Consider the following 24,124-nt stretch of genomic DNA (forward strand, 5'->3'; position numbering starts at 1 on the left):
GCACACAGGGCCTGTAGTAGCAGATGTGTCTGGGCTACATCCACAGAGGCAGTTATTGTACTAGCCCGTGCGCTCGATGGGGGGGCCGCACTGACAAGGTGCTATGGATCGCCTTTTTGTTGCTTGAACTGTAACTGTCCACCAGCTAAACTTTTACTCTCGCCATAATAATGAGAAGCAGTGCTGCACACAGCTCTCACTGCTGTGTGCTCCTTAATATTAAGCTGCTCAAATATATTAAACTGACACGTGTTAATAGCACGCTCTGATCATAGTAATACCCGATTAAGCTTTTCTCTGATTAATTAATCGTCAGATTAAAGGACTCGACAATCATAATTGGAATACTGTAGCACATAAGCAATTTAATGAATTCTTTGCCACGTTCTGAACCGGACAAGTAACCCTGAATTAATAGTTATCTCCATAATTATGAACTTTTTACAGCAGGAATCAAGACAGAAGTCAGAAATTATTCAAATGGTGTTCAACAGCGCCATTTTTAATAATTCAATTGACATATTTTCCTAATACAACTAAACCCCCTAGAATAAAATGTTTAGAGATAGTTTGTCACTAGTACTGAACTAAAATGAAAAGTCATTAGCAGCAAGCACACGAAGAAGTAAATATTGTTTCAGCGACCTCTGGGTAATGGAGCTGCGTTTTTCTTTGATGTTAGCTACTCATTTATCTCTGAGTTAGTAGCTGCATATAAAAGCTGTGTGTGGATCTTCTATAACCAATTTCCAATTACACTCTTTCTTTTTTTTGATTGGATAGTTTATTTTCTTTTTGTTTGTTCAGCGTTGAGCGTTGAGCTCTGACTGATAATAGCCTCTCTGTTGACATTCCACCGAAACAGTCAAATATTTGACCTCTCTCCCTCCGTGTGACCCGTCAGGGTGTGAAGGTTCCTCTGCCTAAAAAAAGACAAAAAGACAACACACACACACACACACACACTGGCGGCCTCAGGGGATCAGGCCAACGCTCCATATGTGTATGACTCAGCGTCTCTATGTAAATCTACACCTACTACGTGACTGACAGCAGCCTCGGGATAACAGACCTGTTGGTGCAAGTTCTATCCTTGAGTTAGCACATCAAAAGTCCACTTGACTGTGATAATTAGTGTATTCTGCAGCGTGTAAAATTATAAACAGATAAACCTGTATTTGCTGATACTTAAGCACTACTAGTTGCTGTTGGTATAAAGCAAAAAAGTAGCAATTTGACCAGGTAACAAGTTGAAGGAAAAAGGTTATTTAGTGCTCTAAGCTTTTACAAGATAACATACAAAAACTTATTGTTCAAACAATCAATTTTGGTAAGAAAGTAGCAGCAGTGTTCCCAAATTTAGTCATTTTTGAGCAGTTAAAGAAATAATATTAGGCATATGTTTGTGCACTTTTCTTCTGAGACTTGTTCAAACTCAGGAGGCACCAAAGACGCAGATACGCGGTTGGCTGTAAAGGACAAGTGCGCGCAGATGTGTCTACAAAATAACAGACAGTGACTCCTAAATTCTTCAAGTAAATGACTCGCATTTTTAGGTTCAGTGCGACTTACCCTTACTGAGCGCTTCATCATGATCTGTCGCGGCCTCGCAAACCTTATTTTCCGAAATGTTAAAAAAAGGGTGGTTGAATTTCTGCACTAAAATTGTAGTTCCTGGTTTCTTTTTTTTATTCACAGAAGTGCAAGACAATTATTTAATTGGACATATTCCACATTGAAAATATCCATGATATCACTCACTTGCCACAACAAGGTGTTGGACTTAAAATGTTAAATGAAAAATTGTAATATTTTTCCAAATGCTCTGCTTGAATAAACAAATAAACAAATAAACAAATAAATTGATATTAAAGCTAGCATTAATCTTGCATACTCAGTGATATTCTTCAGATCTCCCGCTTTCTCAAAGCAAAGACGAAGTGTCATCAAGCCTCTACAAGTTAACTGATACCAGCTAGCCTTTTCTCATGATTAACTGTTTCCTGTCTGATATAGTTTGATAGCTTTTCTTGGAATTATGAGACAGTGGGTCATGTGATAGTTCCACAATTACTGCTGATTAGCTATAGATACATTATCTCTCTTTTCTTGCCTCCTTTTGTGAGCTTTATTGCTAACGTAGGCAAGCTACTTGGTGTAGCTGTAGCTTCATATATATTCTAAGGTATGAGTGTCACCGGTCTTCTTAGTTGATAATATAAGAAAGCAAGTAAGCACCGTGTAAAACATCTGTGTCACTATGTGCTTGGTCATAGGGGATTATTGGGTTGCTGTTTCTGTCTCTAATGTTGTATGAGCTTTACCTTACAATACAAACTTTACAATTAGGTTGACGTTAGTTGTAACTTTGTGATATTTAAATAAACTGAGCTATGGTTATTGTTCAGGCTTTATAGTCGTCTGGCGCTTTAAAGTTTGTTATCCTGCGGCTACGTAGAAAGGCTCGCCTCGAGAAGTCAGGAAGTGGGAACTAATGGGTTAAAAGACATATGGTTATGAAGCTTGAAAAGGAAGCTGTGAATGAAATGGGGGGCGACCTCTAAACAGTCTGACCTAAGTGACATTGATTAGAATTAGAATGTGAAGTGTGCAAGGTGGCACCGATGGGGGTGACAGGCAGATCTAATGCATGGCTGGAGGGGCTCGTAGTGACTGAAAAAGGGGACGTGGTGGCAGTATTGCAATGCTAAATGTGCAAGTGCAACCTCACTTTATCCCAAAGCCTTTGTTTAGCCGTACCCTGATTTTAAAAACAAATTTGCGACTTTTGTTGACTTATAATTTTGGTCGTGGCAGCCACTACTTTACTCTTTCAAAGTAAAAGGTCCCGAGGACATGCCTCGCCTCTTATGCCTGCTCACTTTGATGCTTTTCTGGCTGATCATTTCTAATTACTGTTAAAGGGGGGGAAAAAAGCAAAGCCGACATATGCAGGGCTCTGCTTTACCTCTTCATGTTAACGGTCAGACATAAATAGGTCAAAATTAATGGTCAGCTGTGAGTCTCAACTGTCCCCGGCCTTGTGTGTTGCTTTGCGTTTTGTGTTGACATGGGTGCGCATGAGGGAAAGCTGGGGGCAGATGGGGGGGTGGGGTGAATGGCATGCCTTGGGTTTTTAGAAAAGGAGGAGGGGTGTGGAGGAGAAGAGCTGTTCATTGGCTCCCTGCTGCAAAAAAAAAGTGCTTATGGCTTTGCTGCATGACTGGGCATTTGTGACAGCTATAGTCCTGCCAGCCACATCTGCCAGGGGGACAGCGCTCTCAGCTCAGTCAGCTCATCATCAATCAATCATGAACGGTAACTAAAGAAGTCCATCTGACTGAAATTTGTTTTTTCTTGAGACTTGTGCTTAAAGAAACTACTGCATGCTTTGGCCTGAGGAGTTTTACTGGATCTGCCATTGAAGAGGCAAAAAAAGCAACAACATTTAGTCCTACTCATCAGTGAACACGTACTCGTGTTTGCAAAGCATGGGCAATAATCACGGGCTTCATCTGAATCTAGGACAGTCTATCAACAAAAGTGCCAAACTGCCCATTTTCAGGCTGAAACACAGCTGCAGGCAGTGTAGCAGAGAGCCACTACCCAGTGTGCTTTAAAGGACATATTACCTGTTGGTTAATGACTTTCTAAGTTGAACTATCCTTTCAGTGGAAGTGGGTTTTCAGGTCATTTTATGTAACAGGCTTCTAACAGTAATAGACTTCAACCTGCTGGCTTGTTTGTTGGAACGGAGCCGTGGACAGTCTGTGACAGAAGAGGTTATCGCCGGAGTGAAAAGGTTGTCCACTGTGCTTTTGTTATTTTGTGCCTCGCGAACAGGCTCGTCTTGTGACTACTTAAAGGTCATCATACGTGACCTGTGAGGCCTCTTGTTATGGGTTGCAAACAAAAGATTATTTAGGTGTCACTGAGATCAGGAAAAATAAACCCCAAAGTCTGTAAGTTTGGCTGCTTTACTTTGGGTAGTGTTTTTGAGATAACACTGAATGAGTTTAGGCTATATCTGGGGGAGATAAAACATGGTTGTTGCATAACACGGCTCTTAAATTAGCAATGCTAGCACACGCAGACACACACACACACACTCAAGCATGTCAGAGAACACTGTCGAACTGTTAATGATTACCAAGGACCGGCTTTTAAACGTTTGATCATAAGCATTTCTTTACTCTGTAAATCAATGCTTTTTAAAACTCGTGGTTTTTGTTTCTTTTGTCTCGGATAGTACGTAAAGATCCCCGCACCGACCCCCGAGTCTCCAGATGGATTCAGAGTCTTCTCATTTTACCTATCCAGTGACAGCAAAGACAAGCCTCAGTCCAGCTTCGACTGCATTCATCAGTATGTCTCAGGGTAAGGAACACACACATAACTCTTTCCAGAGTCGACCACAAATGGAATTTGTAGTAAATTTGGTACCAGAGTGAAACCGCAGGACCAGGCCAAACAGTGGCCTCTCTCTTTGGTAATAGTACCACAACAGGCAGAGAATCACCGTCAGGCTCTATTCAACTACAAAAATACCCAGAGGCTGTCGTGCCACCATGACCTCAAAGGTGTGACCACACGTAACTGAAAACAGAGAAGTAGTGTTTATGCTTTGCCGGGTTAAAGGGTTTGTTAAAAGGTTACATTAGAGCAGCTTGTTAGAAATACAGTCATTAAGCCTTCATAACATTTGTTATAAAGAATTTAACTTGGTAACCAGATTTGGCACAGAGTCATGGAGGAACAATGACAGGATTTTTTTTCCTTTCAATTTGTTCATTTGATGTTTTGCTAAAATGAATGGATGGGATGTAAGTGACAAATGAATGACACATAGAATTTAACCAAAGAGATCAGCTCTATGTTTTTATGTCTTAACAAATGTCAGATGTAAACATCGGTGCGTGGATAATAATAATAATAATAATAATAATGATAATAATAATAATAATAATAATAATAATAGTGCCATACAGTTTCAATAGAGAGAGCATAAGGGAACAAAGGGTTGGCAGTATGTCACACTCGCGGTGTCAACAAGATTTGTTTGTTTGCAATAGTATTTGCGACTTTATTGTAGTCAAACAAGTTGGTGAGCCAGCGATGGGGTTATCTGTCTCTTTGTCCTTTTGTTATGTTATTTTGAATACTTGCTGGGAAGCTTTAATTGCACTCAAGGTGGAGTAGCAAGTTTAATGTTATCTTTATTTGTCTGCCACGCTCCGCGAGGGTAAAGCAGGATGTGCACGGTGAAACAGACACAAGAGAAAGATTTACATCACTAAATATACATATGTACAAAAGCAATGATTCACTGTCTCTTTATCTGACTAAGGAATATTGTTTATATGTGATGCAGCTCGGGAAAACCCGGCCACAGCACAGGCCGTGCACAAAAACAGCCGCACAATGACTGCTGTTTGTTGACTCGGCTTCACCGCGTGCACTCTCTCAAATATCTCCAAGAAACATATCTCCAAAAAATGTAGTTCATCGAACAGCTTGTGATGAAAAAACCACAAATAAACAAACATCTCGTCTGTGTGTGCCATTGATGCCTCATTCATTGATGCTGGCAACTTTTCCGTCTTTAGCCAGTGGTGATATTACTCTGATTGCGATTTCTTGTAATCCTAGAGGAGTTGATCATTTACAAATGTGCTACAAGTAAGTGTTTAGGTATTTTCATCGTTACTAAAACACTGTAATTCAAATAACAGACATGTGTTCAAGTTAAAACTGTAGAAAGTAAACAAAGTTAGGTAAGTGAAATCAGGTTTTTTGGACAGTAGTCTAGAATTTATCACATTTTAGGAAACATCAAAAAGTAAAAAATTAAAATATTGGTCTTATTTTGGTATTTTCCAGCACCCAAAGGTGTCTGAAAAAAATGCTGGGTGACAGTGAGAATTCCTATTTCTCCCCCCCTCTTTACACAGGGAGGGCAGGGATCACCTGGAAGGCCAGGGGAGCATTCAGGACAAGATCACAGTCTGCGCCACAGACGACTCTTATCAGACGACCCGAGAGCGCATGTCTCAGGTGGAGAAGGACATCTGGAGCCGGTCAGCAATTGAGATCAAGCCGGGCCCAAGTACGTTTCTTACAATACGTGCATCGATATTTTCTTGTGTCTTCCAACTTCATTTTACACAGCAGCCTTCAGGCATTTAGGAATCAAGGACAGATAACTGGAATTTTTTATGTTCCCGAAAAGCCTTGAAACCACCGCCTTTTAACATTTAATCCTTCTGATAATTACCATATGGTGCTATCACATAATAAAGTTATCACATAATTGATCAAAGTGCCGCGTTGCGGTTACTCATGTGAAAGCCGAACCTTTTTCTTCTTCTTGCTTTCATTCTGACAAAATTGCTCAGGCACTTTGCCAGTTTCCCTGCGAGCATCATTAATGTGATTGAGTTTGCACAAAGTATGCGCTAACAGGTCTCATGCTGGTGAAGTTGTCTAAAATGTAATTACACAAACTGAAACGTTAGTCATTTTATATGTTTCCTAAAAACACCTAAATAGATATTTACACACACAACCTGTAGTGATCTGTGCCTGACTCCTGACTGAGGCCTAGTGGCATTTAAGCCCAGCGTTAGCTTAGGTTATGATTTGTACAAGAAAACAGAAATATTCCTCTGAGGCTTTTATGTGTGTATTCAGATAATAAATGTCAAAAACCACCAGGAGACATCCTGGTGCAGTTACAGAATATCCAGTTTCAGTTAAACATGTCTTTTCATGTACCTTGCCGTCTCCTGGACACTCCTGCAGAGAGGGAAAGAAATGGATCGCAGTATGCACTGCACGCAGTTGAGACTGCACAATTATTTTGCGGTAACTTGCCGTCTTTTTATGGTACAGTAATGTTACACTGTACAGGAAAAAAAAGAGTCTATACAGCAACTCCTAAATGCAGGCTACAATAGAAAAATGTACATAACTTGGACTGTATTGTATGATTTAATCTTTGGTTATGTTCAGTAGTACACACATTTTGGTGCTCGGAAGCTTGAAAAAGTCTTAAAAGAAAAATAAATCGAGCCATTTCCTGCATACAATTCCTTCTCAGGCTGTTTGGTAATTGTGCGAAAATACACCCGCACTACTGCAAAGCGTGTAAACTCTAGTAGGTCACAATGGAAAGTCAGCAAAGCTTCCTTGAGAATCTTAAAACTTCCCCGAAGCGCTGCTTTAATTTATTGCTGTGAAACAATGGCTCTAGTCGCTGCTTGCTGGAAAGTTGCACTACAGGTTGTTTCAGAGCAGGGTGGATATTTGCCTAAAATTGACACGACATGGGTAAATTGTTGGAACAAGCTTGTGCAAGAAGCATGAAATACTGTATACTGCCAAAACTGCAAATTACTGTTAGAGTGTAAATATCAGCAGTTTTCACATTATCACTGTGCTGTAAAGCATCCTCTGTACATACAGCACAGTCTGCCACACTGTCCCTGTGAAAGCACTGTTAGCGTTTGACCTACAGCAACCTCAAAGCATGTGTTACAGCTATAATGAGATTACAGTCTGTAGATATCCATAAGCACTGCCTGCCTCGGTCCAACTGAGAAAGGTTCTCTCTGTTAGTTGCTTCAGTTTAAACGCTCTCCCGTTTACACAGCAGCTAAGCGTGCTATCTAACCCACTCACTGTTTTCCACTCTAAAGAACACTGCCTCTGCATATGTGCAGAGAGTGCAGTGTTTAAATTATTTACACGTTAAAACTGATTTTTCCGATTAGGATGAGAGCGTTGCAAGTCGTGCATGTGCTTCGTTTGCGTTACACTTAAGGGGACTGGCTACAATTACTCCCTCACAGGTTGGTCTTTCAAAACCAGGTTGTATTTGAATATCTGGCCTGAGGACTGGATTAGCCCCAACATGTTGGCTGCGCTATTACAGGATACTGTGAATCCTGTTATCAGATCAGTTATAATCTGTAAGTTTTGTACAGGGTAGCGACTGTATTGCCTTTCATCGGCCTGAGATTATTACACCGATAACCTTTTAATTTCCTATCTCTAATCAAAGTAAGCTGCTTTGTTTTGACTTTAGGCAAGTGTGTGAAGGTCCAGCGGAAACAAGGTCTGGTGTCAAGCTCAGATAGCAACAACAAGCACTCCCCCAACAACAAGAGGAGCCTGGTTCCCAGCCCTGTGGCACACCGGCCTTTGAGGGATCGCATCATTCATCTGTTGGCCTTAAAGCCCTACAGGAAACCCGAGCTGCTGCTGTGGCTGGATAGGGAGCGGGCAACTCCAAAGGACAAGGCTGACCTGACCTCAGTACTGGAAGAGGTGAGATATCTGGTAAAATGCTATGTAAACACCTTGCCCACTAATGAGAAATTTCCTCAAATGCAACAAGTAAAAAAAAAAAAAATTCAGGTGAATACAAACCAAGCTGCTTTTTTTCCTATCAGGTTAAAGACTGACCATGCAAACATAAATAAAAGCCCAACATGCAATTTACTAGTAAACTACTATTTATACACCCGCTATAACTAGCTTAGTGTTATGCAGCTAAAAACTGTGCTTGAAAAAAAAAAGAAAGTGATGTCAGTTTAGTTTCTTTCAGGCATATTTCCTGTGCTCACAATGTTTGAGTGTCCCACTGCAATCCCTGAGTGGAGACTGTGCCGCCGCTGGTAGCTGTAATTAGGGCTCTGCTTTAATTATCTCTGGACGAGAAGATTGTGTTTTGACAGGAGGGGGGGCGTGTTGTCTCCAGCTGGGATCTGACTACTTTCAAAATGGAAAGTGGTTGGTTTGGGCAGATTTGTATCAGCGGGATTAGGGTTAAACTGTTTATCAGACACAGGTAGTTTTTGTTTTTACTTACACATAAAGCCCAACGCAGCTGGATCTATTTTATTTTTATACTCAATCTCTTTTTTCCTGTGGATTGACTGAAATCTTTGGGGGTTTTCAGGTTGCTAAACTGAGCCCTAAAGACCACAGCTACTCTCTGAAAGATGAGCTCTACAGACACGTCCAGAGAGAATGGCCTGGATATCTAGAAGAGGAGAAGCAGCTCATCCACCGACTCTTGATCAGGTGAGAATTAAGTTTTCAGGTATTTTTTCCATTGAGAGACTTTAAAAAGCAAAATGTTTTAGAAAACCAACAACTGGTTAGCTTAACTTATCAAAAGGACTTGAAACAGGGTAAACAACCAGCTCAGGTCAGCGTAAAGATAAAATATCCACCCACTGGCATCTCACAAATTAATATATTATTCCTTTTTTTATACAAAAACTGGGGCGCTGGAAGGAGATTATCCTAAACTAACCGCCTGCTGGGTTTAGTCCATTATCACACGAATATAAGTGTCTGGCTGGCAGCATAAAATTAAGCATATGTCCATTAAGTTCTTTTTTAGATTTTCAGAGACTTCTCGTAGGCAGATAAGACTAGAAGAAAGCGATAGATGCTTTGTGACAGTGCTGGCGTTAACACCGAAAGGCCAATGGATTGATGTAGAAGTCTGCTGTGATCATTTTGAAAGAGGAGCTACTAAATGAGCTACTTCTCCGCACTGATGAATCGCTTAATGGACACATCAAAGCGCCGAAAAATATTCCCTGCGCCGTGTTGCCAAATGGCATTAGCATGGAGCGCCTTTAGAGTTGCAAGGCTGAGCTGTTGAGGGTGAGCTTCCACCCCTCGTGCATTTCCTCAGCCTGCCAGCCAACATGCAGGCCATGTGCTTCATGAGAATTTTGGAAGAAGTGCTGTTGTCTGATTGCACAAACTCCCTTGTGTTTTTCACCACCCCCACTGAGTGTAAAAGTCTTACAATTGTAGTCATCGAATGATTCGCCAAGTGTGATAAAGCTGTGACGCTGTGCACATACTGTAAACTGTACAAACTGTACGCTTCTTCCTTGTAGTTTATCCGTGCATTGGGGAAGGTCCTTGTTGTGAAGGCTTTCTTACTACTCTCATGTACCTCTTGATGTTAATCTGTTCTGAACTGCACTGCGCATTAATGAAGAGGTCTGAAACCACTGGGGGAAGTGACTTTATGCAGTGGCATCTGTTTGAGGAAGGAGCTGTAGGAAGCAGATTACCAGAAAATAGTGTTTACAGAGGTTAAATCAGCTGCTATTGTTCTTACGCCGGCCTGTGTTTTGTCTTTGTGGTTGCCCCCTTGTGGATTTCATCACCGAAGACACGAACTGTGCCACAGAAACGTGCAAAAAGCAAAACGAGGAGGGAGAAAAATGCAGTTTTGTAAGGTTGATGATTAGAGCTTCTCTGAAAAGGCTGTCATCTCCACATCAAAGTAAATGATAATTTCTAATGTGCTTGCTTGGGAATCTGCCAAAGAAAACGTTGTGACTTATATACTGGCTCTTCCTGTTTAGCTTCACAGGCAATTTACCTTGAAGCTGCTGTCCAACTGAAGGTGCTGTGTTCTCAATCTTTCCTCAGGAAGCTTCAGCCACTCCACAGCAGCCAGCTGAAGAGTCCCCAGTCCAACCATTCATTCCACAAAACTCCCGGGGATTCTCCTTCACAGCTCAGTCCTGCCAAAAATCTCTCTGTGGTAATTCAACGTAATTTTTCCCCCCCTGTTGCTTCTGCCTTATTAGACTAAGAATAGACAGGGAATTTCCTCTTATGCAGATTCACAGTACACCGTGTAAACATGGATATTGTTTGACATTTAGGGAAATGCATATTTCCATATCGCTCTGGGCATTCTTGCCCAGAGCGATATGGAAAAATTGACACCAGTCTTGTATCCTCTATGTTAAATAAGGGAAAAGTTAGCCTTCAAGGTTTTATGCTCTTCTTTTATGTTCTTTAAAAAGTTGTTAATGCTGTTGTTTCTTCTTAAACTTTGCAGTTTTGTTTACTTAAACTTAACCAAACTGCAGCTGAAAGCTCCTTTCTCCTTCAAGACCTTGACAGCGAACTTCTCCCTCTAGCACATGTAGCTGTATCTGGGTAGATTAACATGTTTATTTGCCAGACTGTTTCCTGGCAAGGAGCAATTGTTAACAACCAGACTCCACCAAGTAACTAGTCTCGGCAGAGAAAACATCAAACAACACGTTTCTCACATAAGCAGCCTTCAACCCATCCACAGTGAATCTAAAAGTAAACAAATTTAATGTGTGAATTTATGCTATTAAGATGATTTTGTTCCCTTTGAGCCAGAGCCTGACTGTACTCGTCTTATATTGTGGAATCTTTGCAAAAGTGCTGCTTGTTGTAGCTTTTTATTGATGTAAAAGCATTTGAAGTGGGCCAATCTTTGAATTAAAATGAATTCAAAAAACAGCAACCATAAAGTAAGAAGAATATTTCTGATCATACTTTGCAAACTTGTGTTTTCTTTTCCCCCAGAAACGCCCATCAGCTTTGGACCCATCCAACATTCAAACCCCCAAAAGACAAAGGCTATTAGACAAGTGCCAGCCTCTGCAGTCGCCCTCCCATGCTGACTTTGGCACCAATGGGGCTCGTAGCTCCTCTAGTCATGGAAACTCTAGCGGACACATTAAAACAGAGTTTGACAAAACCAACAATCATCTTCAGGGGAGCCCAAACGGTCTGTACTCGCCACACAAACTCAGCGGGTCATCCACGGTTCCCAAAGCGGAGAGGACTGAAGCAGCTCCGACTGCACCCACCGCCAAGCCTCCGCACACTGAAACCTCCATGTGCAATGACCAGCAGTTCACCAATAGCCAACATAAAAAGAAAAGATCCAAAAAACACAAAGACAAAGAAAGAGAACGCCTGAAAGCAGACTGGATAGAAACTAGCCCAGACCTGAAGCAGAATCAAGAAAATCTCCAAGGTAAAGAGCAATAAAACTATAAAATGTCATGTTAATGTCACCCTCCGCGTTTCCTATTGTTCAGCCACCAATCATCATCGTCTTATTTGTGCAGGCCACGAAACCCTTCAGCTGTTAGGATTTCTATATTTTATATATGTTGTTTCTGGAAGACCACAAATCGATATATTTTTCTCAATTTTAATGATTTTAGATGAGCGGTTAAAACTCGCACACTCTCACCCTGTGTTTAGCCTGTTGATGATTGACTGTGGAACAGCTGTGTGACCTACGGTCGAGCGAGTCAGCAGGCAGCGGTTGCCTCCTACTCGGGGCTGCTGGCGTCACCGCTTGCCTCGGCTCGGACGTCTTATCAGACACAGAGATAAATGAGTCCGTCAGCCTTGATATGATGGCCACATTATCACATTTGCATTGGCAGTGCGCTTTAACCTTTTTTCGATGTGTGTGCTTTTCCTATCTACAGGCCATGAGGGAGAGAAAACACCTGTTAGCTGTGGCACAGCAGAGGATCTGCCTGATTATTTAACGTAAGATTAAATATGTTCTGTGTCCGGCTTTGTTATTCATGTCATATTACCAGATTTAGAAGGGATTCATCTCTCACTGAGGTGTTTAGGTTTCAGAGTCTGGCTGACTGTTGAAGTTCAGCTTCAAAATATTTATATATAGTGAAAAACTGCACATCTAAATAACATGCCACAAAGCTTCCCTGACAATTACCTAAAAAAAAAAGCTTTTTATTCGTACATCTGGTCAACATATTAGGCTGTAATCAGTTACATTTCGGGCCTTGAAATCTGCCAATGTGCAGTGCCACCTACTGGAAACACAGGAAACGATGGCTCTGCTTCTTGGCTTTTAAAAATAAATGTCAATGTTTTCCTCTCTTTCTTTCCTTTTCTTTAGAAAATACAGCACCATAACTGCGCTGGAGCAGCGTCAGAAGTATAATGAGGACTTCTGCGCCGAGTACGATGAATACAGAGCTCTTCATGACCGGATTGGGGCTATAACAGAGATGTTTGTTCAGTTGGGCTCAAAGATCAACACTCTCTCTCCAGGAACACAAGAGTACAAGGTACTGTCCGGTTTTGGAGGCTACTCTAGCTGCTCCGTTTCTTGTAAATCACCGCAATAGAAAACAGATCAGATCATATGGCACACTAACACCTTTTCTTATATTTGCTTTTTCAGCTTATGGAGGAACAAATACTACAGAAGTATCGCAAGTACAAAAAAGTAAGACTTATTGCTGTTTTTTTATCTAAACACTTTTATTCAGTGGTGGGCAAGAACCACAACAACATATTCTGGTTTTAAAAGATTAATTATTGATCGATATATTTTTCTCAATTTTAATGATTTAAGATTAATTTTGATTAAGGAACTGACCTCACAGCCCATTGTTCCTTCAGTGGGCTGGTTTCAGTCATTATGCAAATGTACTGTTTATAAGATTGGGGAAACCTGCAGTCAGCTGAGACTGAAGAAGTCACTTGGATGAGTGACGAAACGTTTCTCCCAGAAAACGCTACGTCCAGATGAACAGAATCAACTTTTGGAGATTTATTTTCCTGGATGATTGAGAATGCATCAAGACGTTTTAAAACAGTTATCTCAAGATATCATCTAAGATATGTTAGCCACGTTATCTTCATATCAAACCATTCCTTTTTTTTATTGCTGATATGCATCGATGGCTCTTTTTAAAAATTCTTTATCTACTGATAATCAGAGATAAGCAAAGATAAGCATCTTCTCATAAAATCAGGTTGAAGCCAACAACATCTAACTGGACTCTCTTCCTCTTTCTTTCAGAAGTTTCCTGGGTATCGGGAAGAGAAAAAGCGATGCGAGTACCTCCATAAGAAACTGTCGCATATCAAAGGCCTGATCACAGAATACGACAGAGCGCAGGGACTCTCGTAGTGATCGGCCTCGGCCCTTCGGCAGGGTGTAATACGACTGGACCAAAAGACTCCTAACGGACCCAAAGACTGCCCGGATGGGTCCTGAAGCCGCTGAGACACTATTCACTTTACTCCTTGGTCTTGATGTAATCGAGGAGCGAGGTTCTTTTTATCTTTTTCTTTTTTTTCCCAAAAAGCGGGCCGAGACCACGGACTCATGATCCGATGTTACCCTTTGACACCATCTGGTTTACAGCTGTGATTGCCGCTGGATTCTTTCTGCTGTAAAACGTGACACGGTGAAAGCCAATGGGTGTGATCATTCCTGCCTAAAAATTCTCCTTTATCCCATCTGAACTAAAAAAAAAACCCTTAAAAAAAGTGTTGATTTTTAAGTATTAAAAGTGATGGTACAATCAGTCCTAGAGGGGAAACAAATGCTACTAGAGTCTTTATATTTAAAAATAGAGAAATTTATGCGCTTTTTGCTGATAGAAAGTCAAGTGATGATCGATCAGTCAATGATCAGATCCCATATTGACAGCGATAGGACCGTGCCATGAACAGTTTCTCTCTCTTTAGACTAGATCATAATTTACTAATTAATTTATATTTCATTACGACGAGACAACAACAACACAAGACACCTTTTCTGCAGGATTGAGACCCTGAAAAGTCGATTTCTCTTTAAAATCTGCTTCTTTAGGCTTTTTCAATGATGGATTTTGTCCTGTAGCTTTCTGCTAGCGTCCTGTTTCATTTCTGAGAAATGTTGAAATGCCACAAAACGACTCCTCGCAGTGCTATAACGCTGGTTTTTTGAGAAAGCGCTTGTGCACAGTTTCTGTCACTTTCAACCACATGTAGCCTACAGTACCAAGAACTGCCTTTTAGTGTCTAGTGAGGAAAAAAACAACTATTGATTCAGAAATCTCTCCCAATTTATTTTGTGACAGGTTTACTGACATATGTGATCATGCTGTGTTTACACCTTGGTTATTTAAAAAAAAAAAAATGGGGTGAGAGCATAATTCACTTGAGTGGGTGTTACATTTTGATATTATTCTGCTGAATGCGACAGCAAAGCCTTTATAAATTTTACTGTGTAATTGTTAGCCCCACAGGGAGTATGGTACTGTAGGTCGCTCACTAAGTTCAAACCACTCTGGTTCGGCTGCGTGTAAGGAGCAGACTGACCTCTAGTGGCTGCTGGCGAGACTTTTAGATGTTTTCATTTAACCACCACCTGCCATTTTATTTCACCCGAATTAGCCTAAAGTGCAAATAAGCAGATCTGATTTCAGTATTCTCTGGACATTTGCATCAGTGTAGCTATACTAACAACAGTTGTCTTAAAGGTGGCTAGAAATGATAGAATGAAGCCAATATTTGCCTTGACATGTACATTATGTCTGACATTTCCACAATCCTGGTACCCCAGTTCTGAAATTGTTTCTGCTTAACCAGCTCAGACTGTTTCTTTAAATGTCTTTTTAGTTTGAAGGATAGCTCAGTTACTGGATAGGTGTTGTGCAGCAGTTGTCTTATCTGTGTTGTTTTTGTATTTTTAGCCTCATTTGTCGTTTCGTTATCTGTCAGATAATCACGTCCAATCCTAGCAAGCACCACTATCAGGAGGAATATTTGCAGAAATCATTGCAAAACCAAGGTCCTCTTGATTCTCTCAGTGCAAATAGACGGTGGGGTCTTTTTGCTATTTTGCAATCATCACTTTTTTGTTTCTTTTTAATTCATTCAGTACTCTGATATATTTGAAGGATTTTAGACTAGTAACATTTCCTCTGTCTCGGCACATATGAAAGTTTCCAAGAAAGATACATTTATCTGCACTGATGATTGGGGAAGGGGAAAATTGTAATCCCAGGAAGCACCAGCTTTGAATATTCAGTATTACCAGAACTAGATTCCTTAAGCCCTAGTACACAGAAAAGGGATCTTTTAGTTAATGTGCCTGGTTGGTTATCTTCTCAGGACCAGATCTCTTTAAGATTTACTGGTTTGAGCAACCAAGCAAATACACGATAAACACCTGTAGCATTTGTGCTGGTACTAGAAAAAAGCAGCAGATGCTTCAGTGGTAATAAAGCACAAGGGGCTCTTAAAAATACAAAACAGTTTATTTGTATTTGGCACAAGAAAGGTACTAAAATGTTTCTACTGTTGGCAGGATGGAGCACCAGCTAGATCACGAGAGTTTAAAGTCGCAATTTAACTATTTCTATTCAATGAAGGGCTTCACACTTACAAATAAGAACATTTTACAATGATCAAATAAACCGTAGAAGAGTTGAAACTTCCTGGGCAAAATCACAGTATCATGAAGATAAATGTTCCATTTGTTTAAACGTGTTTTTGGCAAACCACACCTTTGATTTTTTTTAAGGTGCTTTTCAAGTGCTGTCTGTTTTTTGTACTGTCACAGTAGCTAACTACTAAAGGTGCCTTTCATTCAAAGAGCAGAGTGATTCAACATATAACCATCATCGGTATTCTGGAAAAAGGAAACTTGGGGCTGCAGTATTTATAAATTTGTAGTTTAACACTGTGCCACTTTTCAAAGTGCTTTTTTCATCTTTTTTTTTTGTGATAAAGTTAATCTCAGATGCCTTTTGAAATGCGTAACTATTCCAGTTATGACAAGCTGGATTTTTCCAAAATTATAGAAGCTGCTTGATGTTTGCTCACATGTGCATTTGAAAGAACAGCCTGGACTTTTATGTTTTGGTTTTGATTCCAACCTGGCAACCCACTTCCACATATTATTTGGTACTGGCAAAAAAAAAAAAAGCCATGAGAAAATGTGAAATGACCCTTTTTTCTTCTTCTTCTTCTTTTAGAAATCACTGCATTTGATCTAGCTAGGAGAGCAAAAGTATTTATCATGTTCTGTGTTTGTTCTTTTATTGACTTCATCTCTGCATAGTTTGTTCATTCTTTACACAGCAAAAACCCAAGTACGATGAAAGGGAAACAGGATATATTTTTGCAATTTTTGATTGTGGATGCGTTATCATGTCATCCTCTTGAGAAAAGCTTTCAAGAAAAATGTGTATTGTCTCGGTGAAATTGAAAAATAAAGGTCTTTTCAATTCAACAGTGCGTCATACTTCCTCAAGAGGGCAGTATTGCTCCATTTTTGAACAGATCCACTTGTTTCTCAGCAGACGCCATGTTTTTAAAACACATAACACTTTTAAACTGACCCGTTTTAATTAATTTCTCATCATTACGGTGTTTTTATTTGCCACTAAACTGTCACATTGATGGTATTCAGGCATGTCAATCAATATGCACTGGACATTTTATTAGATACACCTTGCTAGTACTGGGTTAGACGTATGTCTGTGAAGGTTCCCACTCATCCAGGTCATTGTAGTCTAAGGAGCTTGGAAAGAAAAGCGTCTGGACTTCTCTAAGTTTCTTGAAGACGTTCCATCTCTCATCCGAGAAGCTTCTTCAGTTCTAAGAGCAACTGTTGTAGAGTCCCAGATTTTAAGCCCTATTGATCCCCTAGCTAATCACAGGAGCCAAGGTGTGAAAATGGGTGTAGGTCACAATCAGCCAGGGTTTCTGATGAACCCATAGTGAAACCTAGCCCCACCCTATTATGTGATTTACTGATGTGAGTGGGGCGTTAAGGCGTCTGGGAAGGGATCTCAAAACAGGATTATAGATGGCAGACAGCTGGTGTGTAAATCACCACCTCTGTTCAAAGATGGCCGTTCACAGTGGACATAAATGGCTTCTTTCACTCCTCTTTCAAACCATCTGTCTTCTCTGTCCAAAATGTGAACATTGGCATCCAGGAAAGAGTGACCTTTGTCCTTTAGATGCAGATAAACAGCCTATTCTTGTCCTGTTGAGATGGCTCTTCTTTGCTGTGCCACGCGTACACCAGTTGCTCTTAGAACTGAATAAGCTTCTTGGATTACAGGTTAAACGTCTTCAAGAAACTTAAAGAAGTCCAGACGCTTTTCTTTCCAAGCTCCTTAGAATACTGGGTTAGACGTACTTTTGCCTTCGGAGCTGCCTGGCATGGCATGTTATTTTGCAAGTAGTCATCAGAGGATGGATACACTGTGGTTATAGGTTACACCACCAGCCTCATTAATACAGGATGAATCCATGTGTTTTTATTATTTATGCAAACTCTGACCCTGCATCTGAATGTTTGATACATATATTTATACACCAATATACTACATTTAATCATTAGTTATATTATTAATCCTTGGTTCTCTTCCACATGGCGTCTTTGTGCCCAGGTTTCTGGTAGGTGAGGTTTCTTCCTGTTAAAGGGTTTTTTTTTATGTCCCATTGTCACTAAAGTGCTTGCTCATGGTTCAGATTGTTGGTGTTTCTTCTGTGTTATTTTGCGGTCTTTACCCTACAGTATAAAGTGCCTCAAGGCCTTGAACTGAATTGAATTGACAAATCTGGACTCAAACACAGCGTTTTCCAGGATAATTTTGCCCAATTGTATCGTGTCTGTGTGAACTGTAGCCTCAGTTTCTTGTTCTTAGCTGACAGGAGTTACACCTGGCGTGTTTTTCTGCTGCTGTAGCCCATCTTAAATGATTAAAGGCATGTGTTGTACATTCGGAGAGACGATTTTTGGTTTTAACAAGTGGTTATTTGAGTTAACATTGCCATCCTATCAGCACAATGCAGTCTGGACATCCCCCCTCGTCTCTGCCACCAAATGGCATTTTCCCCAGAGAACTGCATCATTGGATATTTACTTCATACCATTTTGTTGGAGCTAATCACTCCAGTATTTGACTCTGTGAACTACAGATATAGAAGCACAAGGCTATGACAGAATCAAAGAGTGCCACTCTTAGATCACCTTTCTTCTCCATTCTAATGTTCAGTTTCAACTTGTACAGTTCGTCTTGACCACGTCTACACAACTAAACGCATTGAGTTAGACATTTGCGTTAAAGAGAAGTTTAACATGTGTAGTTAACAAAGTGACCGGTGAGTTTCTGTGTCTCGAGTATTCAATTCACAGATATGTTCCTATTAGAATGTTTAAAAAGTGACTCTCTCTATAATACGAACATCGTTGCATAGTTTTATTCATTTTTCAAACACACCTTCTATTCGTAACATACATCCTATAAATTACTCACATGTTCAGCCAACGCCAAAAGAAAAAAACTGAAGAAAACCTCTGAAACTGGTGCTGCAAGTTTTACCTCATTTTAAGTACAAAGCAGAGTTTAGAAAAAAAACAAAACAAAAACAGTGAACTTAGAAGTGACAGAGTAAGTTTTTTTTCTTTTGCATAACCACTAAGTAGCCCTTATTTTCTACTACAGTGTAAAACAGCTGGTGTTGTGCAAGACTGGAATACAAAAGTACCTGTCATTGGATGTTCTAAAGTACAACAAATAGACAAAGTTTCGATATCGACTCGATTTGCTCCCTTTCAAAATTAATTCCAGATATTGTGCAAAACAGAGAAATCCAGTAATTCTAAAAAAGTGCAAGTCCATTAGTTATTACTGACTCAGGGACTGTAAAATGTGCTGGTTTTGTTTTTAACCTCTGTCCACCATTACAGTTCCAGCGACCTCTTGAACGCACCTGACGTGATTAACTCTTTGATCTGTAATCGCTTTGTAATATTTAACTTAGCCCGTGTCATCACGGTGCAATCCTTAGCCTGGGCTGTGTGAGGGTGACAATCCCAATCAGCGATGATATCAGACCACAGAATCCGATCACTCCCCCATTAGACTGGTATAAACCAAGCTTATCTAAGGGCATGAAGAGATCACAGATGTTTTTCACAGAGTCCAAGGCAAGGTCCGGGTGTGATTTCAGGGTTTCCAAAAGCAGAAAGAGAAAGCCATCCAGGTGAGGGACGACAACTTCAGCTACTTCAGGATTCTCAGTGAGATGCTGATCCATTCTCTGTTTAAAGTTTTTATCTCTTGACCTCTTTGTCATCACCTGGAGAACCGCATAAACATCTCTGCTGAGATGCATAACTAATGAGAAGAAGTAGAAACGGGAGGAGTTTAAACTCCAGCGTTCCTTGTCGATATTGCGGATAAGACCGACGCTTTTGGCCCAAAGTACATTGTCACAGATAAAGTAGAGGGCGCGGCTCACGTTGGCCACAGTAAGGCACAGGCGCAGCACTCGGTCCGAGAGCTGCACGGTTCGCTTAGCAGCCTCAATGGAATTTGCTGCATTTCCCAGCCTGAGCACTGACAAAGGAGGAGGACATGAAAGGGTATTAGAGCAGTAATCAATTTAATATGAAATGGCAGGTCAACACGTCATTATAGCAGCCCACAACAGATGGAAATACAGTTAAGGTACACAGAGAATTAACTACAGCATCTTTTCACTATTTGCCTATCTGTGTTTACATACTGGAACAACATCAATTCACCCCAGTCTCTTCATTTTAAACTTTTGAACCTTTCACAACACGTTATCACATTTTAAATTGCGAGTCATAAATGACCCTTCACCCAGAAACACAAAGACAGGCAGGCCAGCCCTAGAGGCAGCAGAGTTCCTTAAAGAGATCATTAGTTGGTGCACAAACAGATCTTGGCCTTGGCCTTAACACAGCTCAGCTGCGGCATAACAAAAGAAGCTGCTCTAAGGCACGGCCATATCCTTAATTTCCATGCAAAGCCTGTTTCATTTCAGTCTTCACCTAATTCATACTAAAGCTACCAAATGTCAAGGTACAAAATGTGTCAAATTCCACATGAATTCTAAAGTAAGCACATCTATGAGTGGTACGTTTATCAGAATTACAGTCATTTGCAGCAACAGTCAGTGCGGAGTTTATCCCAGCTTACAGTGAGATAAAGAGAAAGCTACAGAACAACACTGTCTAAGTTTTAAGTAGACAGTTTGCCAAGAAAATAAAAAATTGTCCATTTGTGCACTCCTTGGCAGAAATACTGGCCTTGATGATGAAGAAATACAGTGCTCATAGACAAACTCAACAGAGAGACAAGATTCAAGTCATTTGTTAACCAAATGTATGATGCGTTTGTTTAGTTTGAATAACTGTAATTCTGTCTGATGGTCAAAAATAAAACAAGCTCTTTGAATTCATCACAGTTTTTAGAACCACCCATGTTCACAGAAATCAATGCAATTAATTAGGACAACCACACAGTGGATTTGAAACTGAAATCCAATTTAACCGCAGCCACTGAACGCCTCCTAACTCCCTCCACAGTTACTCACGTTTTCGTCCAGCGCTCAAGCTGGTTTCCAGACTTTTAAGTTTTGCCACAAGGTCCTTTCTGTCCGAGTTGTTTCGAAGTAAATAAACAGCGAGTGAACAAGCATACTGAGCTGTCCTAAAATACAAAAAGAAGCAGATGAAGGGGGAAAGTTAGAAGGATACAGTCATGCGGTAACTTTCCCGTTTTTATCAAGAAAATAAAGTAACGTTTGTACGAGCTGGTTACAAAAGCGATGAAAAGCTCACCTGAATATGCGGTCCCTTCCCTGACTCTGACTTGTGAATTTTACAAATGGGTCCATGCTGTTAAACCACACCAGTACAGGTTGTTCTAGTTAGCAAGAGCCAAGTTTCCACCTCGTCGAACCTGTTAACATTAATTTGTCGCTACAGTCGGCACGGCATCAGTCACTTTTCTTCTGCTTACACAATGCCAGGCTGATATAACGCCGATGAGTAAAACTCGTTATCAGGTATTTATCAGGCAATCTTGATTTTCAAACTTTATCCATACCCCACGTTTACAATTAGCCAATCTCCTTTCCCTGCAGTCAAACTATTGCAACCGAAGAACACCTATTTGTTTCACTACGGATGGTTTTAGAAACGGACCAAGAGCCGAACTGATTTTCTGGACGGACCAATGCGTTACTACCAGTTACTATGGTAACAGTGAAACCCAAAGAATGAAAAATAAAGACTAAAAGACTAAATAAAGACTAATTAATAAATTGAAGGGTTTTGTTACCGTATGTGAATAAAAATACCAACAATTTAAAACTAAAACGGTCCTTTACGATTTGCTTTTAGTTAAATTTAATAAATACGCAATAAATAATGTAAGAAATGTAAAAAATAATAATAAAAATGTAATAAATAAATACATAAATAAAGCGGGGAAAGAAAAAATACATTACACACAATAGAAAGTCTCAAACAAACTAATTAAAAAGAATCTTTCAGTTTGCATGGTTGGATACATTTCATTATTTTTTTTTTTAACACAGATCCAGGTAGATTTAACTAGTCATTTGAACAACTGAGTTACAAAAAAGCAGTTAAAATAAAAAAAACAACAACTATATATTATTTCTAAGAGATTTTTTTCCTCTTATTGGTGTGCAGCAAATGTTTATTATGCAGAAATATGCATGAGTATCCACATCACTGCTGTAGCACTGACAAAAGGTCAGCCAAAGTTAAAAGTGATATTGCAAAATTCTAGCTTCCAAGTGCATAACCAGGGAATTTAAAAAAGCAAAATTAAGTGAAGTTACAACAATCCTGAGTGCAAACAGAATAAATACAGACAGTCAATTTATCAGTGTTCACAAACATTTTAATGTTACAGCTGGTCAAGCTAGAGCATGTAAGTGATTCTATGACACTACAGCCTTTTTTATTAGATTAATATTCTTTGATCATAAACCTAAGAAATGCTGGAGAGTAGTGTCTCATACTTTGAAAAGACACATCATGAGAGAGCCCTTACCTTCAGGTAACGATTTAACCTTGAAACTGCTCTTAAATACTTGCCATCATACTAATATTTTTTGCCTCTGCTGTGCAACTGTTTACAGCATTTTTTTTTTTTTAAATCTCTCTAGTTTGACAGCATGTTGACTGTTGGTGAGGTGCTGAATAATTACACTCTGCCTCTCTGGTGTGTGTGTATGTGTGTGTCTGTCTGCTTGGCTCTGTTATGTATTCAGTAATGTAAGCTCTGATGGTATTAGTGGTTTTGATTGCTTGCGGCATATGCCCTCCTCTTTGTTCAGCAGAGGGATACCCATCAGATGAGATCAAGAAAGTATGAACATATATTTCTGTAAAAGTATTTCAGTGAAGTCCCAGAGAACTAAAAAGTAAATCTCTGTTTATTGGCAAAGAAGCAGCTCTGTGATCTGTTATTTCAGTTTTTCATTTTGTAATTTTTGGGAAACAATTAATATATTTATACTTAAAAGTAGCCTTTATTTTGCACCAGACTTCCCTAGTGTATATGCCAAAGTGCCCTTGGGGAAGATACTGAACCCCGAGTTGTCCCTGATGCATCCATTGGAGTGAGTGTGAATGTTAGGTAAAGTGGTTAGACACAGAATAAAGCACTTGTGTTAATGAAGCTTGAAGTAAGAAAGTGCTTTGCATGCTCAAATTGACTAGAAAAGTGCTGTGGAAAAGTGTGTTGTTGTTGTTGTTGTGTTGGTTTTTTTGGCATATATGTTAAACTTGCATGTTTTAGATTATAAAATGAGTGAGTTCCATACACAATAGATATATATTAATGTTTTTAAATGCATGGAAATCAGTGTGGACAGCCAAACTGTTAACTATGATAGTCAGATTCCAAAATTGCACAGCTACAGTATATTAATTCAAAAGCAGTTCACATTGCCTTGTCCCAGACGGTGAGCTCAGCTTTCTGGGTGAACTTGAAGACAACTATATCCACCAAACACTGAATACTGAAAATGAACCATAGACTGTATATAAATGATGGATGCAAAAATAAATAAAATCACCCACTGGTTTGTGACGCCTTAAAGTTTGCTTTCTTGACTATCACTGTGTTAATTTTGTGAAGCCTGAAGCGACCATGTTTGGATGACAGGATAGGCCGCTATGTTAAAAGTTAGCTATTGTAAGTTGCACCCATAAGAGTGTTAGACGGCAATACACATATCTGGTAATTAGTGCTAAATAACAGCCTAATAAAAATACTAGAATTTCACACACCAATACTTAAGCACACACTTCTAAGACAGGCTATTAAAAAAAGGGTGAAAAATGCAACAACGGCACAAACGTGGTGGAGAGGTTCAGTTCAGTGACTCCAATTAGTGAATGCAAGCCACAGCATACACAGTATCCACATGGATAACTTTTAAAAACTTAACCCTCCACAGTTGCTATGGAAAAAGCGAGTGGCCACGGAGCCCCAAATAGTTTTCATTAATCGACTGTAAATATTCTTTTAAATGCTGTAAATTTGGGATTTTTATTTTGGAGTCTGCTGATTCATATAGCCAACTTCAAGTGGCGACTGGAGGAAGTACAGTTAGTAATCAACTTGATCCTTACAGACTGAGTGAAGCAGGCAGCACACACAGTAACGGA

The 24,124-nt window shown here is 39.9% G+C and overlaps 2 protein-coding genes across 2 annotated transcripts in view; one reads left to right on the plus strand and one right to left on the minus strand.

The window, feature by feature from the left end:
* Positions 1-16,873, plus strand: part of LOC146515551 (RNA polymerase II elongation factor ELL) — a 29,468-nt gene extending 12,595 nt beyond the window's left edge. Inside the window, exons 3-12 of the mRNA XM_085167091.1 lie at positions 4,250-4,377; positions 5,952-6,106; positions 8,087-8,328; positions 8,963-9,087; positions 10,468-10,582; positions 11,389-11,845; positions 12,312-12,375; positions 12,755-12,926; positions 13,043-13,087; positions 13,667-16,873. Of these exons, the coding sequence (XP_085023217.1) occupies positions 4,250-4,377; positions 5,952-6,106; positions 8,087-8,328; positions 8,963-9,087; positions 10,468-10,582; positions 11,389-11,845; positions 12,312-12,375; positions 12,755-12,926; positions 13,043-13,087; positions 13,667-13,777 (1,614 nt within the window). The 3' untranslated portion in view covers positions 13,778-16,873. The remainder of the gene's footprint in view (positions 1-4,249; positions 4,378-5,951; positions 6,107-8,086; positions 8,329-8,962; positions 9,088-10,467; positions 10,583-11,388; positions 11,846-12,311; positions 12,376-12,754; positions 12,927-13,042; positions 13,088-13,666) is intronic.
* Positions 14,769-21,638, minus strand: pex11a (peroxisomal biogenesis factor 11 alpha). Its single transcript, XM_085167092.1, has 3 exons — positions 21,254-21,638; positions 21,007-21,122; positions 14,769-20,000 (listed from the first exon to the last, which is right to left on the minus strand). The coding sequence occupies exons 1-3, from the start codon at positions 21,307-21,309 to the stop codon at positions 19,432-19,434; spliced, it is 741 nt and encodes a 246-aa protein (XP_085023218.1). The 5' UTR covers positions 21,310-21,638; the 3' UTR covers positions 14,769-19,431.
* Positions 21,639-24,124: the final 2,486 nt, after the last annotated feature.

This window comes from Neolamprologus multifasciatus, chromosome 7 (assembly GCF_963576455.1).
Source record: "Neolamprologus multifasciatus chromosome 7, fNeoMul1.2, whole genome shotgun sequence".
NCBI classification, from domain to species: domain Eukaryota; kingdom Metazoa; phylum Chordata; class Actinopteri; order Cichliformes; family Cichlidae; genus Neolamprologus; species Neolamprologus multifasciatus.